At 49.2% G+C, this 16536-nt stretch overlaps 2 protein-coding genes across 4 annotated transcripts; both read left to right on the forward strand.

Annotated features, from left to right (window-relative positions):
- The first annotated feature begins 1720 nt into the window (after positions 1-1720).
- LOC311118735 (uncharacterized protein) lies at positions 1721-8005 on the forward strand. 2 transcript variants are annotated; one of them, XR_014611844.1, is made up of 2 exons: positions 1721-1847; positions 7342-8005. XR_014611844.1 is itself a non-coding variant. In XM_084193519.1 (2 exons), exons 1-2 carry the CDS (start codon positions 6118-6120, stop codon positions 7909-7911), a joined length of 978 nt encoding a protein of 325 aa, XP_084049645.1. In that variant the 5' UTR covers positions 5959-6117; the 3' UTR covers positions 7912-8005. The 2 variants fall into 2 exon arrangements, 1 of the variants encoding a protein (XP_084049645.1); XM_084193519.1 differs by lacking the exon at positions 1721-1847 and adding an exon at positions 5959-6525.
- A 2122-nt stretch (positions 8006-10127) lies between these two features.
- LOC311118736 (uncharacterized protein) lies at positions 10128-16280 on the forward strand. Of its 2 annotated transcripts, none has more exons than XR_014611845.1 (2): positions 10128-10254; positions 15617-16280. XR_014611845.1 is itself a non-coding variant. In XM_084193520.1 (2 exons), the coding sequence occupies exons 1-2, from the start codon at positions 14393-14395 to the stop codon at positions 16184-16186; spliced, it is 978 nt and encodes a 325-aa protein (XP_084049646.1). In that variant the 5' UTR covers positions 14234-14392; the 3' UTR covers positions 16187-16280. The 2 variants fall into 2 exon arrangements, 1 of the variants encoding a protein (XP_084049646.1); XM_084193520.1 differs by lacking the exon at positions 10128-10254 and adding an exon at positions 14234-14800.
- The last annotated feature ends 256 nt before the right edge of the window (positions 16281-16536 follow it).

Genomic DNA, 16536 nt, shown 5'->3' on the forward strand with positions numbered 1-16536 from the left:
TCAAGGACCTGAATTGGTTGAGCCTCCACAAGTGTTTGCCGGTACGGTCCATCATGTACCGACATGGCTTGGCGCGATCCCCCACCTGCCCAAGACCGTCTTGTGGCGGGGAGGAGACGGTGCGTCATGCATTTTGGGACTGTGCCTTTGCCGGAGTAGTATGGGCTAGGGCACGGGTGTTGTTAGGAAGGGTAAGAGGGGATTTTGTGGTGACGTGGGCAAAGTTAGAGAGAGGGGTAGGGAGAGCGAGAGGGACGGATAGGGATAGGTTTCTGCTCTGGCTTCTCATGAGTCTCTTTAAACGGGGGCTGTGGGAAGCCAGGCAGAACATGGTTAAGACAGGGAGAGATTGGGGGGTGGAAGGGGTAGTGAGGAGGGTGGAAGGAGATTTGAGGGGGAGGATGAAGAGGGAAGAGAGGAAGTGGGGGCAGCACGCTGCCCGGGAGAGGTGGAAAGGGGGTTTAGGGCTGGGGTTAAGTTAGATGGTATAGGTTAGGGACGGGGAGATATAGGGAGAGGTAGTTGTAGGATGACGGGGAGGGAAGATGCTCCCCTGAGTTTGTGTTTGGGGTTTGTTTTTGTTTTGATGTAAAAATGCCAATATTATTTGAGTGGAATGGAAGGTATGATTTTGTAAAGGATGAATGGCATTGAATGTAATAAATTATTTTTTTCAAAAAAAAAAAAAAAAAATCTGTTCTTATCAGTTTAATATCTGATACGTCCCCCATTGGGGGACTACATATTAAATGGATTTTTCGAACAGGGAGTCGGAAATGGGGCTTGCTCCGTCCGCTCCACGCATCGACCCGGTATTGCAGTACCTCCGGGAACGGTGCAACACTTTCCTCCCATTGTCAATGAAAACAACTACACGGAGGTAGGTAAAACAGCCAGCAGAAGAAGAGAGGTTAAAAAAAAGAAAAAGAAAAAAAAAAATCCAAACTGAAAGAAGGGCGAAGCGCTTTTCGTGCGGTCCAGCGTTTTCCCTCCATTTTTCTTTATAAAAAAAAAAAAAATGTTTTATTGGGTTTGGCATTCACCAGGATAGTGTCTGTCTGTCTGTCTGTCTGTTTTTCACCAAAAAAAGAACAAATACTTCACCAGGATAGTGGGTCTGTGTCTGTCTGTGTGTTTGTCTGTGACTTTTTCCCCACAGCCCCCGAAAACTTGGCGAGTGGGTTCGGGGACAACCCGCGAGAACCCGGCCTTGAGTAAACAGAGTGCGTCTCGGGCCCCGACCTCTGACTTCCATACGACTCTGGTTTCTCTTCATTACGCACAAGCCTTTCGCCTTTTACTAAAGACTTCCGTGGAGAGGAACACTTACGAGTTCAACGTATTTTTGGAGGGGCTTTGCTTCTGGCAGAGCCCGATATCTTGTTTCAAGAGAAATCAACAGAGACGGCGTCTGCCTGGCTGCCTGCCTGCCTGCCTGCCTGCCTGCCTGCCTGCCTGACGCGCAGGTCTCGGCCTTTGAACAAATAATAGCACTGGACGCATTAGCGACTTTTCCTTGACGCATTAGCGACTTTTTGGAGAAAAAAAACACTTGCCTGTCGCCATGGAAACATGGAGGGGTGGCAATGGGTGGAGCACACTTTAGCTAAACCGCTGAGGTCTCCCGAGACCCCCGGGTGCCCGGCGGGTGCAGGGTTCAATTTGTGGGTTATCGCTTCTCGGCCTTTTGGCTAAGATCAAGTGTAGTATTTTACTGGGCTTGATTTTGAGAAGTGATCCGAAAATTGTGCTTTTGTTAAAAATTGTTTTTTCTGTTTCACTATTGTTTTTTGTCCTGGGTAGGTGGTGGTTTGGTGGTGGACTACAGGTGCACCAGCATCTGTAGGGTGAGTTAAGTGTTTTCTTCCTTTCTTTATTTATATATTTTCTTGTGTTAGCTTGTTGTTGTTGTTGTGTGTTTACTTTAGAAAAAAAAACCCAAAAAATATTATCTGTTCTGTGTTTGCTCGTTGTTGTTTCTTTTGTTATTCTTATCTTTCTTATTTTTTGTTCCTTGTGTTTCCCCATCCTCTTGTAGCCCGAGTTTCCCTTTAGTTTTACCCCTTTGTTTTCTGTTTGTGTTTGCTAGCTTGGTTGGCTTGCTGGCTGGCCGGCCTGTCTAGCTTTTAGCTTGGCTGGCCTGCTAGCCTCCTCGCCCCTTAGGCTTGGCAGGCATTGTTTGTTCCTTTCTGTTCGTATTGTACCCCCCCTGTAACCCATCCATACCCCCTCAAATTGTATTTCCATCCCCTGAACTTTCCCTTGTCTTGGTTTTTTGTTTATTGACTTTTGTGTTCACTTGGGGGGCCATTTTGTTGGCTGGCCGGCCTGCTAGCTGGTTAGCTTAGTCTGGCCTGCTGGTGAGGCCTGCTAGCCTTCCTCGCCCCTAAATTTGGCTTGTCTTGTGAGTATTTGTTTGTTTTTTCTGTGTCCTGTCACCCCATCCATATTATTTCCCTCGTTTTATACCCATTTTTTCCCTCTTGTTTGTTTTGTCATCCGGGAGGTTTAGCATCCGGCCTGCTAGCTTGTTAGCTTAGACTGACCTGCTAGCACGGCCTGCTAGCCTCCTAGCCCTTGTACATTGTTTGTTTGGTGTGTTTTTTGTATTATATTTCCCATCCTTCCCTTGTGTCCCTCTTGTTTGCTTGTTTGTTTGTTTGTTTGTTTGTTTTGTCAACTGGGAGGTTTTAGCACCCGGCCTGCTAGCTTGTCAGTTTAGTCTGACTTGCTAGTGCGGCCTGCTAGCCTCCTAGCCCCTGTAAATTTGTTTGTTTGGTGTGTTTTTTATTATTTTTCCCATCCTCCCCTCGTGTCCTTTTGTGTTTAGTTTAAACCCCTTCCCCCCACAGTCTTTCCCTATTGTTGATAAGTTTAGTTGGGTGCTGTGCTAGGTAGTTTGTTTTGTGTCCTGGGAATTGGTAGGCCCTGTTAGCTTAGCATAGCTGGGCCTGCCAGCCTCCCCCACTATTTTATTGTGTCTTTTTTTTTTTTTATCACTGGTGTTGGGTTAAAGGGAGTGGGCCTCCATCATGTCAGCAGCACAGGCTGGCATGCGGAGGCACCACGCCGTGCGCCTCCTGTTAAAGGAGAAGGGAGGGAAATTAATGGAGTTATCCCGGTTGGATTTCTCCAGAAAATTCCTCCAAAAGGAACTCCGTTTCATTCCTGCGCAGGTGAACTGCATTCTAACCCTCCCTTATGGGAAGGGCTTTGATGTCAGTTTCGCCGGCGCCAGCTTCTTGAGGGAGTTCTGGGGGAAACTCCAGAACTCCCAGAACAAGCAGGGATCCCTGGCAGAAATGTTCGAGGTGATCAAGCTGACGGACAATAGCATCAAAACTGTTATTGTCCGTATGTACAACGAAACGGTACAGCCGGAGGACGTTGCAGTATGGTTGGGCAGGTACTGCAACGTGAAGGGGCCCCTGACCCAGGTGAAGGATCCCGACGGGATCTGGACAGGGGCCTGGAGGGTGACTGTCCAGCAAAGGGAGGATCCCGGGGGCTATGGTGGGTTGAAAGCCATCCCATCCACCATAGTCCTCGGAGAGAACAGGGGCCATGTTCACTACCAGGACCAGCCCAAGCTGTGCCGTAAGTGTGGTGAACATGGCCACCTAGCAGACGCCTGTGACAAGGTGGTCTGCATGAAGTGCCGGGAGGTGGGCCACCGCTACGAGGATTGCACGAATGGAAGGTCGTGCAACCTCTGTGGCGAGCGGTCCCACCTCATCCGCAGCTGCCCCTCCTCCTGGGCCAATAAGGTCAGGGCTGGCAGGATGGAGGCGGCGGCTGCGGACCGGGCTTCCGAGCGCCAGAAGAAGGAAGCGGCAGTTGCCAAGGTAGCGGTAGTGGAGGAGGTGGTAGAGGAGGTGGTGGTGGCGGTAGCGGAGGAGGTAGTGGTGGCGGTAGTGGAGGAGGTGGTGGCGGTTGTGGAGGAAGTGGTGGCAGTAGTGGAGGAAGTGGTAGACAAGGTGGAGTGCGCGGAAGGTGCGGTGGTGGGAGAAGTGGGAGTGGAGGCAAAAACCCTCCCCCCCCCAACCCCCCCGCCCCAGACTGATGTGACCCCTGAAGGAGAAAGGGCCGAGAAAGACGGCTCTGGAGAGATGGTGAGTGAGAGCTCCCCAAGTGGGTCAGACAGCATGATGACAGTGTCGGAAACGACACTGTCAAGCGAGGAGAGTGTGGAAGTGGTGGGAGGGACCCTGGGCGAACACCTTCCCCTAAGGAAGAGAAACGCGGAGGAGCTCTCCGACCCCGAACAGGGAGAGGAAAAAAAGGGCAAGTTGGAGTGGGAGAGCTCCCAGGGGGAGGATGAGTCCAGGGTCTTCCCATCGAACTCTCCAAACCAAGAATCGTTTTTAAACCCAGTTTTTACCTCCTCTCCCTGCCACCCCCCCTTACCCCGCAGGGAGAGAGAGAATGTTATTAAAAAATAACCCCTTTTAAACTGTTTTAATGCCTTCTTTCTTCTTTAGCACTGTTTTTACTAACCTCTTTTATGGCTTTTAACATCACCACCATTAACGTTAGAAGCGTAAAGACCGATTTAAGAGCACAATCTGTTTTATCCTTTTTAGAAAGTTTTAATTCAGATGTGTTTTTATTACAGGAGTGTGGTCTACCCTTTTTAACTTCTTACAGTAAATGGGAAGAGAAGTGGCAGCACGGGCCCTCCATTTGGAGTGGTTCCAATTTTAATAAAAACGATGGTGTTGCTATTTTAATCAAGACCCCACAGGTGGTGGTGAAGGGGAGCACAGTGGTGGTTGGGGGGCGTGCCCTTTTAGCCAAATGTACTTTTATGGGGAGGGATTTTAACGTGCTAAACGTATATGGTTTTAACAACAAACATGACCGGTGCGCACTTTTAGAAGACCTGCAGTCCCACATGCTGGGGAGGGATCCTCTAGTGGTGGGTGGGGATTTTAACTGTGTTTTAAGTAGAGCAGATAGGAGAGGAGCGGGAGAAGATTTTAAGGTAGATAGGTCTAGCGTTTTATTGCAAGGGTTGTGCAGGGATTTTAAACTAACTGACTGTTTTAAAACCCTGCATCCAAGAGAGGAGGGCTTCACCTGGACCAGTGGTGACGGCACCAGAGCCTCTCGCATTGACTATCTGTTTACCCGCGACTGCCCGCCAACTGATGCTAGAATAACCCCTGCTTTCTTCTCAGATCACGTGATGCTGACGTGCACCCTTTCACTAACTTCGGGTGTGACTGTAGGAAGAGGGCCCTGGAAACTGAACTGCTCCCTTTTAGAAGATGATAGAGTAGTTAGCCAGTACAGGGAGCAGTTCAGCCAGTGGCAGACGCTACAGGACTTCTTTGACACACGAGCACAGTGGTGGGAAATGGTGAAGGGCAAGACGAGGACCTTCTTTAGAGAGATAGGAAAGAAAAAAGTAAAGAAAAAGATAGACGCATGTTGGGACTGCAGAAGCGACTGGAACGTTATTTTAACCTAAATCAACAGGGCTTTGATTTTAACCAGGAAATAAAAGAAGTTAAGAAAGAGATGGCATTTTTAGCAGAACAGAAGAGTAAGGGGGTTATTTTAAGAAGCAAAGAAAGGGAATTAGAAGAGGGGGAGAAATGCACAAGGTACTTTTTTAAGAAGATAGTTAGTAAGGGTAGGATAATGACAGGGTTAAAGGATAAAGATGGGTTTTTAAAAACAGACACAGAGGGAATAAAAGAGGTAGTCGAGGATTTTTATGGGGAACTGTTTGGTTTTAAAGATGTGTGTGAGGAAACAATGGAGGAGGTTTTATCATACATCGACAGAATTTTACCCAACACAGACGACCTAATAAAAGACCTGACGATGACTGAACTGGACAAAGGACTGAGACATTTTAAAAGGGGTAAATCACCGGGGGAGGACGGCCTCCCTTTGGAGTTTTATCTGACCTTTTGGGATGTTTTAGCCGACGAACTCCTGACTGTTTTTACTGACTTTGAACATCTTAACAGACTACCTGACAGTTTTAGAACAGGGATAGTGACTCTTTTACATAAGAAAAATGACAGGACTGACCTTAAAAACTGGAGACCGATCACCCTTTTAAATTTTGACTGTAAACTTTTTACTAAGGTTTTAACACTCAGAATGTCTTCTGTTTTAGGGGAGGTGATCCACCCGGATCAAGCCTGTGCCATTCCAGGAAGGAAGATCACGGACAGCCTAGTACTGATCAGAGATGCCATCTGTTATGCGAGAGACAGAAACATGCGGCTTATAGTCCTAAATTTAGATTTTGAGAAAGCTTTTGATCGGGTCTCGCACCAGTACCTCTTCAAGGTACTGCAAAAAATGGGATTTCCTGAAAGGTTTCTAGCTTGGGTGGGATTGCTGTATGGGGACATCACCAGCAGAATCCTTGTAAATGGGCATTTGTCAAGAGCAGTGGGAGTACACTGCGGCGTCCGTCAGGGATGTCCATTATCTCCCCTCCTGTTTGTGGCCTGCATAGAACCACTGGCACAGGTCTTGAGAAGGGACCAACGGATCAGTGGGGTGGGTATCCCAGGGAGTGGGGGGATGACCGCCAAGTGCGTTTTTTATATGGACGACGTCAACATTTTATGCACTGACCTTTTATCTGTCGACAGGACTCTGGACAGGACTGACTGGTACGGACGAGCCTCTGGGGCGAGACTGAACAGAACCAAGACGGAGGCCCAATTTTTCGGACCATGGGCAGACTCAGACTTGACAGGACTACCACTGACAGTTAGAATGACAGACATAAGGGTTCTGGGAGTTAAATTTGACAGAGAGGGAGGTGGTAGTGGTAATTGGACTGGGATGTTAGGGACAGTTAGACAGAGACTAGGGTTTTGGGGACTGAGACAGCTGACTTTGGAGGGAAAGGTTTTAATCATCAAGGCTGTGATTTTACCTGTCCTTTTACTGATCAGTTCTGTTTTTATCCCCCCACGAAAAACTCTTTTAGCTCTGGACCGGATGTTGTTTTATTTTCTGTGGGGAAGCAAGTGGGAGAGGCTGAGGAGGGAGGTGGTAAAGAGGCCCAGGTTCAAGGGGGGGAAAGGCTTGCCTGACCTCTACTTGTTCCTGGGCAGCCGCTATACAGCGTTACATCTTACTCTTGCCACCTCCCCGGTCAACAACAAGACCCAGGCCCTCGCACGGTTCTGGCTGGGATCTTACCTCAGGTCTCTGAGGCTGATCCCAGTCGACCTGCGAGCCCCAGTCTCTTTCCTGCTCCCCACACACTATGCACAGCTCAGAACGTTTTTAAGACATTTTAAACTGGAAAAAGAGCCTGTCACTGTTTTAACTAAACACCGCTCTCTTCTCTCTCTTGTGCAGGAACGGGAACCGGTGTGTCCAGTGCGCGGGCTTGCTGTAGGCGAGCCCTCAACGGTTTGGCGCAACGTGTCCCATCCTGCTCTGCTGAATCGGCACCGGGACCTGTCCTGGATGGTCGCCCACGAGATCCTCCCGGTCAGGGCCGTTATGCACTCCCGGGGCATGGCGAGGACATCCGCGTGCCCCCGACCAGGCTGCGGCCAAGAAGAGTCGGTGAGGCACTTGCTCTGGGAGTGCAGAGCCGCACGGGACCTGTGGAAGGAAGCAGGCCCCCTGATCTCCCCACGCCTGCCAGCAGGGGAGGACCTAACGCCCCAGCTCGTGCTGTATGGGGTGGGCCGAAGGCCTATTACAACAAAGGCCTTCACACAACTCTGGCCCACCCTCACGTGTCTGAAGGACGCACTGTGGTCCTCCCGCAACCTGCTGGTAGGGAAACAGGTTGAGACCACCCCCCAGGCAGTGGCTTTGGTAGCCACGGAAGCCCTGGGGTGGTACGAACGACAGGGGGCCTCGACCCCAGGCGAAGGGTCCCCCACAACACCCAAGGTCCCGGCGGCCACGGCCTGACAGCGCTGCGGCGCCTAGGGCGATGCGCCTAGGGGAGGAGTCTCCTCTGGGCCCCGACGGACGGGTACGGAGTCGTTTCAGGAAGAGCAGGAGGAGGCTTTTTCAATAAGGACTCACCCCGTTTCTGTACAAAGGACCGAAGACAGCTTTTTTAACAAAGTGACTTTTTGACAGGCTTTTTATGTCTTAAAATTGTTTTTACTTTGTTAAAACATTTATGCACATTTTAAATGGCTTTTAGTAATTGGCTTTTACAAGAATAGGTACTTTTATATAGGATTGTCTTATTGTTTTAAATAAACAACATGTACCTTTTTAAATTTAATTGTAATGTAATGCTGGTTTTTATGCACTTGATGCCGTTTTTATGTGTGTAAATGTAATTCAAATGTGAGCTGTTTTAAAGGAAATGTATAATAAAAACTTTTCCAAAAAAAAAAAAAAAAAAAAAATCTGTTCTTATCAGTTTAATATCTGATACGTCCCCCATTGGGGGACTACATATTAAATGGATTTTTCGAACAGGGAGTCGGAAATGGGGCTTGCTCCGTCCGCTCCACGCATCGACCCGGTATTGCAGTACCTCCGGGAACGGTGCAACACTTTCCTCCCATTGTCAATGAAAACAACTACACGGAGGTAGGTAAAACAGCCAGCAGAAGAAGAGAGGTTAAAAAAAAGAAAAAGAAAAAAAAAAATCCAAACTGAAAGAAGGGCGAAGCGCTTTTCGTGCGGTCCAGCGTATTCCCTCCATTTTTCTTTAAAAAAAAATAAAAATAAAAAATAAAATAAAAAATGTTTTATTGGGTTTGGCATTCACCAGGATAGTGTCTGTCTGTCTGTCTGTCTGTCTGTTTTTCACCAAAAAAATAACAAATACTTCACCAGGATAGTGGGTCTGTGTCTGTCTGTGTGTTTGTCTGTGACTTTTTCCCCACAGCCCCCGAAAACTTGGCGAGTGGGTTCGGGGACAACCCGCGAGAACCCGGCCTTGAGTAAACAGAGTGCGTCTCGGGCCCCGACCTCTGACTTCCATACGACTCTGGTTTCTCTTCATTACGCACAAGCCTTTCGCCTTTTACTAAAGACTTCCGTGGAGAGGAACACTTACGAGTTCAACGTATTTTTGGAGGGGCTTTGCTTCTGGCAGAGCCCGATATCTTGTTTCAAGAGAAATCAACAGAGACGGCGTCTGCCTGGCTGCCTGCCTGCCTGCCTGCCTGCCTGCCTGCCTGCCTGCCTGCCTGCCTGCCTGACGCGCAGGTCTCGGCCTTTGAACAAATAATAGCACTGGACGCATTAGCGACTTTTCCTTGACGCATTAGCGACTTTTTGGAGAAAAAAAACACTTGCCTGTCGCCATGGAAACATGGAGGGGTGGCAATGGGTGGAGCACACTTTAGCTAAACCGCTGACGTCTCCCGAGACCCCCGGGTGCCCGGCGGGTGCAGGGTTCAATTTGTGGGTTATCGCTTCTCGGCCTTTTGGCTAAGATCAAGTGTAGTTGGCATTCACCAGGATAGTGTCTGTCTGTCTGTCTGTCTGTCTGTTTTTCACCAAAAAAAGAACAAATACTTCACCAGGATAGTGGGTCTGTGTCTGTCTGTGTGTTTGTCTGTGACTTTTTCCCCACAGCCCCCGAAAACTTGGCGAGTGGGTTCGGGGACAACCCGCGAGAACCCGGCCTTGAGTAAACAGAGTGCGTCTCGGGCCCCGACCTCTGACTTCCATACGACTCTGGTTTCTCTTCATTACGCACAAGCCTTTCGCCTTTTACTAAAGACTTCCGTGGAGAGGAACACTTACGAGTTCAACGTATTTTTGGAGGGGCTTTGCTTCTGGCAGAGCCCGATATCTTGTTTCAAGAGAAATCAACAGAGACGGCGTCTGCCTGGCTGCCTGCCTGCCTGCCTGCCTGCCTGCCTGCCTGCCTGCCTGCCTGCCTGCCTGCCTGACGCGCAGGTCTCGGCCTTTGAACAAATAATAGCACTGGACGCATTAGCGACTTTTCCTTGACGCATTAGCGACTTTTTGGAGAAAAAAAACACTTGCCTGTCGCCATGGAAACATGGAGGGGTGGCAATGGGTGGAGCACACTTTAGCTAAACCGCTGAGGTCTCCCGAGACCCCCGGGTGCCCGGCGGGTGCAGGGTTCAATTTGTGGGTTATCGCTTCTCGGCCTTTTGGCTAAGATCAAGTGTAGTATTTTACTGGGCTTGATTTTGAGAAGTGATCCGAAAATTGTGCTTTTGTTAAAAATTGTTTTTTCTGTTTCACTATTGTTTTTTGTCCTGGGTAGGTGGTGGTTTGGTGGTGGACTACAGGTGCACCAGCATCTGTAGGGTGAGTTAAGTGTTTTCTTCCTTTCTTTATTTATATATTTTCTTGTGTTAGCTTGTTGTTGTTGTTGTGTGTTTACTTTAGAAAAAAAAACCCAAAAAATATTATCTGTTCTGTGTTTGCTCGTTGTTGTTTCTTTTGTTATTCTTATCTTTCTTATTTTTTGTTCCTTGTGTTTCCCCATCCTCTTGTATCCCGAGTTTCCCTTTAGTTTTACCCCTTTGTTTTCTGTTTGTGTTTGCTAGCTTGGTTGGCTTGCTGGCTGGCCGGCCTGTCTAGCTTTTAGCTTGGCTGGCCTGCTAGCCTCCTCGCCCCTTAGGCTTGGCAGGCATTGTTTGTTCCTTTCTGTTCGTATTGTACCCCCCCTGTAACCCATCCATACCCCCTCAAATTGTATTTCCATCCCCTGAACTTTCCCTTGTCTTGGTTTTTTGTTTATTGACTTTTGTGTTCACTTGGGGGGCCATTTTGTTGGCTGGCCGGCCTGCTAGCTGGTTAGCTTAGTCTGGCCTGCTGGTGAGGCCTGCTAGCCTTCCTCGCCCCTAAATTTGGCTTGTCTTGTGAGTATTTGTTTGTTTTTTCTGTGTCCTGTCACCCCATCCATATTATTTCCCTCGTTTTATACCCATTTTTTCCCTCTTGTTTGTTTTGTCATCCGGGAGGTTTAGCATCCGGCCTGCTAGCTTGTTAGCTTAGACTGACCTGCTAGCACGGCCTGCTAGCCTCCTAGCCCTTGTACATTGTTTGTTTGGTGTGTTTTTTGTATTATATTTCCCATCCTTCCCTTGTGTCCCTCTTGTTTGCTTGTTTGTTTGTTTGTTTGTTTGTTTTGTCAACTGGGAGGTTTTAGCACCCGGCCTGCTAGCTTGTCAGTTTAGTCTGACTTGCTAGTGCGGCCTGCTAGCCTCCTAGCCCCTGTAAATTTGTTTGTTTGGTGTGTTTTTTATTATTTTTCCCATCCTCCCCTCGTGTCCTTTTGTGTTTAGTTTAAACCCCTTCCCCCCACAGTCTTTCCCTATTGTTGATAAGTTTAGTTGGGTGCTGTGCTAGGTAGTTTGTTTTGTGTCCTGGGAATTGGTAGGCCCTGTTAGCTTAGCATAGCTGGATTAATGGAGTTATCCCGGTTGGATTTCTCCAGAAAATTCCTCCAAAAGGAACTCCGTTTCATTCCTGCGCAGGTGAACTGCATTCTAACCCTCCCTTATGGGAAGGGCTTTGATGTCAGTTTCGCCGGCGCCAGCTTCTTGAGGGAGTTCTGGGGGAAACTCCAGAACTCCCAGAACAAGCAGGGATCCCTGGCAGAAATGTTCGAGGTGATCAAGCTGACGGACAATAGCATCAAAACTGTTATTGTCCGTATGTACAACGAAACGGTACAGCCGGAGGACGTTGCAGTATGGTTGGGCAGGTACTGCAACGTGAAGGGGCCCCTGACCCAGGTGAAGGATCCCGACGGGATCTGGACAGGGGCCTGGAGGGTGACTGTCCAGCAAAGGGAGGATCCCGGGGGCTATGGTGGGTTGAAAGCCATCCCATCCACCATAGTCCTCGGAGAGAACAGGGGCCATGTTCACTACCAGGACCAGCCCAAGCTGTGCCGTAAGTGTGGTGAACATGGCCACCTAGCAGACGCCTGTGACAAGGTGGTCTGCATGAAGTGCCGGGAGGTGGGCCACCGCTACGAGGATTGCACGAATGGAAGGTCGTGCAACCTCTGTGGCGAGCGGTCCCACCTCATCCGCAGCTGCCCCTCCTCCTGGGCCAATAAGGTCAGGGCTGGCAGGATGGAGGCGGCGGCTGCGGACCGGGCTTCCGAGCGCCAGAAGAAGGAAGCGGCAGTTGCCAAGGTAGCGGTAGTGGAGGAGGTGGTAGAGGAGGTGGTGGTGGCGGTAGCGGAGGAGGTAGTGGTGGCGGTAGTGGAGGAGGTGGTGGCGGTAGTGGAGGAGGTGGTGGCGGTTGTGGAGGAAGTGGTGGCAGTAGTGGAGGAAGTGGTAGACAAGGTGGAGTGCGCGGAAGGTGCGGTGGTGGGAGAAGTGGGAGTGGAGGCAAAAACCCTCCCCCCCCCAACCCCCCCGCCCCAGACTGATGTGACCCCTGAAGGAGAAAGGGCCGAGAAAGACGGCTCTGGAGAGATGGTGAGTGAGAGCTCCCCAAGTGGGTCAGACAGCATGATGACAGTGTCGGAAACGACACTGTCAAGCGAGGAGAGTGTGGAAGTGGTGGGAGGGACCCTGGGCGAACACCTTCCCCTAAGGAAGAGAAACGCGGAGGAGCTCTCCGACCCCGAACAGGGAGAGGAAAAAAAGGGCAAGTTGGAGTGGGAGAGCTCCCAGGGGGAGGATGAGTCCAGGGTCTTCCCATCGAACTCTCCAAACCAAGAATCGTTTTTAAACCCAGTTTTTACCTCCTCTCCCTGCCACCCCCCCTTACCCCGCAGGGAGAGAGAGAATGTTATTAAAAAATAACCCCTTTTAAACTGTTTTAATGCCTTCTTTCTTCTTTAGCACTGTTTTTACTAACCTCTTTTATGGCTTTTAACATCACCACCATTAACGTTAGAAGCGTAAAGACCGATTTAAGAGCACAATCTGTTTTATCCTTTTTAGAAAGTTTTAATTCAGATGTGTTTTTATTACAGGAGTGTGGTCTACCCTTTTTAACTTCTTACAGTAAATGGGAAGAGAAGTGGCAGCACGGGCCCTCCATTTGGAGTGGTTCCAATTTTAATAAAAACGATGGTGTTGCTATTTTAATCAAGACCCCACAGGTGGTGGTGAAGGGGAGCACAGTGGTGGTTGGGGGGCGTGCCCTTTTAGCCAAATGTACTTTTATGGGGAGGGATTTTAACGTGCTAAACGTATATGGTTTTAACAACAAACATGACCGGTGCGCACTTTTAGAAGACCTGCAGTCCCACATGCTGGGGAGGGATCCTCTAGTGGTGGGTGGGGATTTTAACTGTGTTTTAAGTAGAGCAGATAGGAGAGGAGCGGGAGAAGATTTTAAGGTAGATAGGTCTAGCGTTTTATTGCAAGGGTTGTGCAGGGATTTTAAACTAACTGACTGTTTTAAAACCCTGCATCCAAGAGAGGAGGGCTTCACCTGGACCAGTGGTGACGGCACCAGAGCCTCTCGCATTGACTATCTGTTTACCCGCGACTGCCCGCCAACTGATGCTAGAATAACCCCTGCTTTCTTCTCAGATCACGTGATGCTGACGTGCACCCTTTCACTAACTTCGGGTGTGACTGTAGGAAGAGGGCCCTGGAAACTGAACTGCTCCCTTTTAGAAGATGATAGAGTAGTTAGCCAGTACAGGGAGCAGTTCAGCCAGTGGCAGACGCTACAGGACTTCTTTGACACACGAGCACAGTGGTGGGAAATGGTGAAGGGCAAGACGAGGACCTTCTTTAGAGAGATAGGAAAGAAAAAAAGTAAAGAAAAAGATAGACGCATGTTGGGACTGCAGAAGCGACTGGAACGTTATTTTAACCTAAATCAACAGGGCTTTGATTTTAACCAGGAAATAAAAGAAGTTAAGAAAGAGATGGCATTTTTAGCAGAACAGAAGAGTAAGGGGGTTATTTTAAGAAGCAAAGAAAGGGAATTAGAAGAGGGGGAGAAATGCACAAGGTACTTTTTTAAGAAGATAGTTAGTAAGGGTAGGATAATGACAGGGTTAAAGGATAAAGATGGGTTTTTAAAAACAGACACAGAGGGAATAAAAGAGGTAGTCGAGGATTTTTATGGGGAACTGTTTGGTTTTAAAGATGTGTGTGAGGAAACAATGGAGGAGGTTTTATCATACATCGACAGAATTTTACCCAACACAGACGACCTAATAAAAGACCTGACGATGACTGAACTGGACAAAGGACTGAGACATTTTAAAAGGGGTAAATCACCGGGGGAGGACGGCCTCCCTTTGGAGTTTTATCTGACCTTTTGGGATGTTTTAGCCGACGAACTCCTGACTGTTTTTACTGACTTTGAACATCTTAACAGACTACCTGACAGTTTTAGAACAGGGATAGTGACTCTTTTACATAAGAAAAATGACAGGACTGACCTTAAAAACTGGAGACCGATCACCCTTTTAAATTTTGACTGTAAACTTTTTACTAAGGTTTTAACACTCAGAATGTCTTCTGTTTTAGGGGAGGTGATCCACCCGGATCAAGCCTGTGCCATTCCAGGAAGGAAGATCACGGACAGCCTAGTACTGATCAGAGATGCCATCTGTTATGCGAGAGACAGAAACATGCGGCTTATAGTCCTAAATTTAGATTTTGAGAAAGCTTTTGATCGGGTCTCGCACCAGTACCTCTTCAAGGTACTGCAAAAAATGGGATTTCCTGAAAGGTTTCTAGCTTGGGTGGGATTGCTGTATGGGGACATCACCAGCAGAATCCTTGTAAATGGGCATTTGTCAAGAGCAGTGGGAGTACACTGCGGCGTCCGTCAGGGATGTCCATTATCTCCCCTCCTGTTTGTGGCCTGCATAGAACCACTGGCACAGGTCTTGAGAAGGGACCAACGGATCAGTGGGGTGGGTATCCCAGGGAGTGGGGGGATGACCGCCAAGTGCGTTTTTTATATGGACGACGTCAACATTTTATGCACTGACCTTTTATCTGTCGACAGGACTCTGGACAGGACTGACTGGTACGGACGAGCCTCTGGGGCGAGACTGAACAGAACCAAGACGGAGGCCCAATTTTTCGGACCATGGGCAGACTCAGACTTGACAGGACTACCACTGACAGTTAGAATGACAGACATAAGGGTTCTGGGAGTTAAATTTGACAGAGAGGGAGGTGGTAGTGGTAATTGGACTGGGATGTTAGGGACAGTTAGACAGAGACTAGGGTTTTGGGGACTGAGACAGCTGACTTTGGAGGGAAAGGTTTTAATCATCAAGGCTGTGATTTTACCTGTCCTTTTACTGATCAGTTCTGTTTTTATCCCCCCACGAAAAACTCTTTTAGCTCTGGACCGGATGTTGTTTTATTTTCTGTGGGGAAGCAAGTGGGAGAGGCTGAGGAGGGAGGTGGTAAAGAGGCCCAGGTTCAAGGGGGGGAAAGGCTTGCCTGACCTCTACTTGTTCCTGGGCAGCCGCTATACAGCGTTACATCTTACTCTTGCCACCTCCCCGGTCAACAACAAGACCCAGGCCCTCGCACGGTTCTGGCTGGGATCTTACCTCAGGTCTCTGAGGCTGATCCCAGTCGACCTGCGAGCCCCAGTCTCTTTCCTGCTCCCCACACACTATGCACAGCTCAGAACGTTTTTAAGACATTTTAAACTGGAAAAAGAGCCTGTCACTGTTTTAACTAAACACCGCTCTCTTCTCTCTCTTGTGCAGGAACGGGAACCGGTGTGTCCAGTGCGCGGGCTTGCTGTAGGCGAGCCCTCAACGGTTTGGCGCAACGTGTCCCATCCTGCTCTGCTGAATCGGCACCGGGACCTGTCCTGGATGGTCGCCCACGAGATCCTCCCGGTCAGGGCCGTTATGCACTCCCGGGGCATGGCGAGGACATCCGCGTGCCCCCGACCAGGCTGCGGCCAAGAAGAGTCGGTGAGGCACTTGCTCTGGGAGTGCAGAGCCGCACGGGACCTGTGGAAGGAAGCAGGCCCCCTGATCTCCCCACGCCTGCCAGCAGGGGAGGACCTAACGCCCCAGCTCGTGCTGTATGGGGTGGGCCGAAGGCCTATTACAACAAAGGCCTTCACACAACTCTGGCCCACCCTCACGTGTCTGAAGGACGCACTGTGGTCCTCCCGCAACCTGCTGGTAGGGAAACAGGTTGAGACCACCCCCCAGGCAGTGGCTTTGGTAGCCACGGAAGCCCTGGGGTGGTACGAACGACAGGGGGCCTCGACCCCAGGCGAAGGGTCCCCCACAACACCCAAGGTCCCGGCGGCCACGGCCTGACAGCGCTGCGGCGCCTAGGGCGATGCGCCTAGGGGAGGAGTCTCCTCTGGGCCCCGACGGACGGGTACGGAGTCGTTTCAGGAAGAGCAGGAGGAGGCTTTTTCGATAAGGACTCACCCCGTTTCTGTACAAAGGACCGAAGACAGCTTTTTTAACAAAGTGACTTTTTGACAGGCTTTTTATGTCTTAAAATTGTTTTTACTTTGTTAAAACATTTATGCACATTTTAAATGGCTTTTAGTAATTGGCTTTTACAAGAATAGGTACTTTTATATAGGATTGTCTTATTGTTTTAAATAAACAACATGTACCTTTTTAAATTTAATTGTAATGTAATGCTGGTTTTTATG

The sequence above is a fragment of the Coregonus lavaretus genome (assembly GCF_964263955.1).
Source record: "Coregonus lavaretus genome assembly, contig: HAP1_SCAFFOLD_3087, whole genome shotgun sequence".
NCBI classification, from domain to species: Eukaryota; Metazoa; Chordata; class Actinopteri; order Salmoniformes; family Salmonidae; genus Coregonus; species Coregonus lavaretus.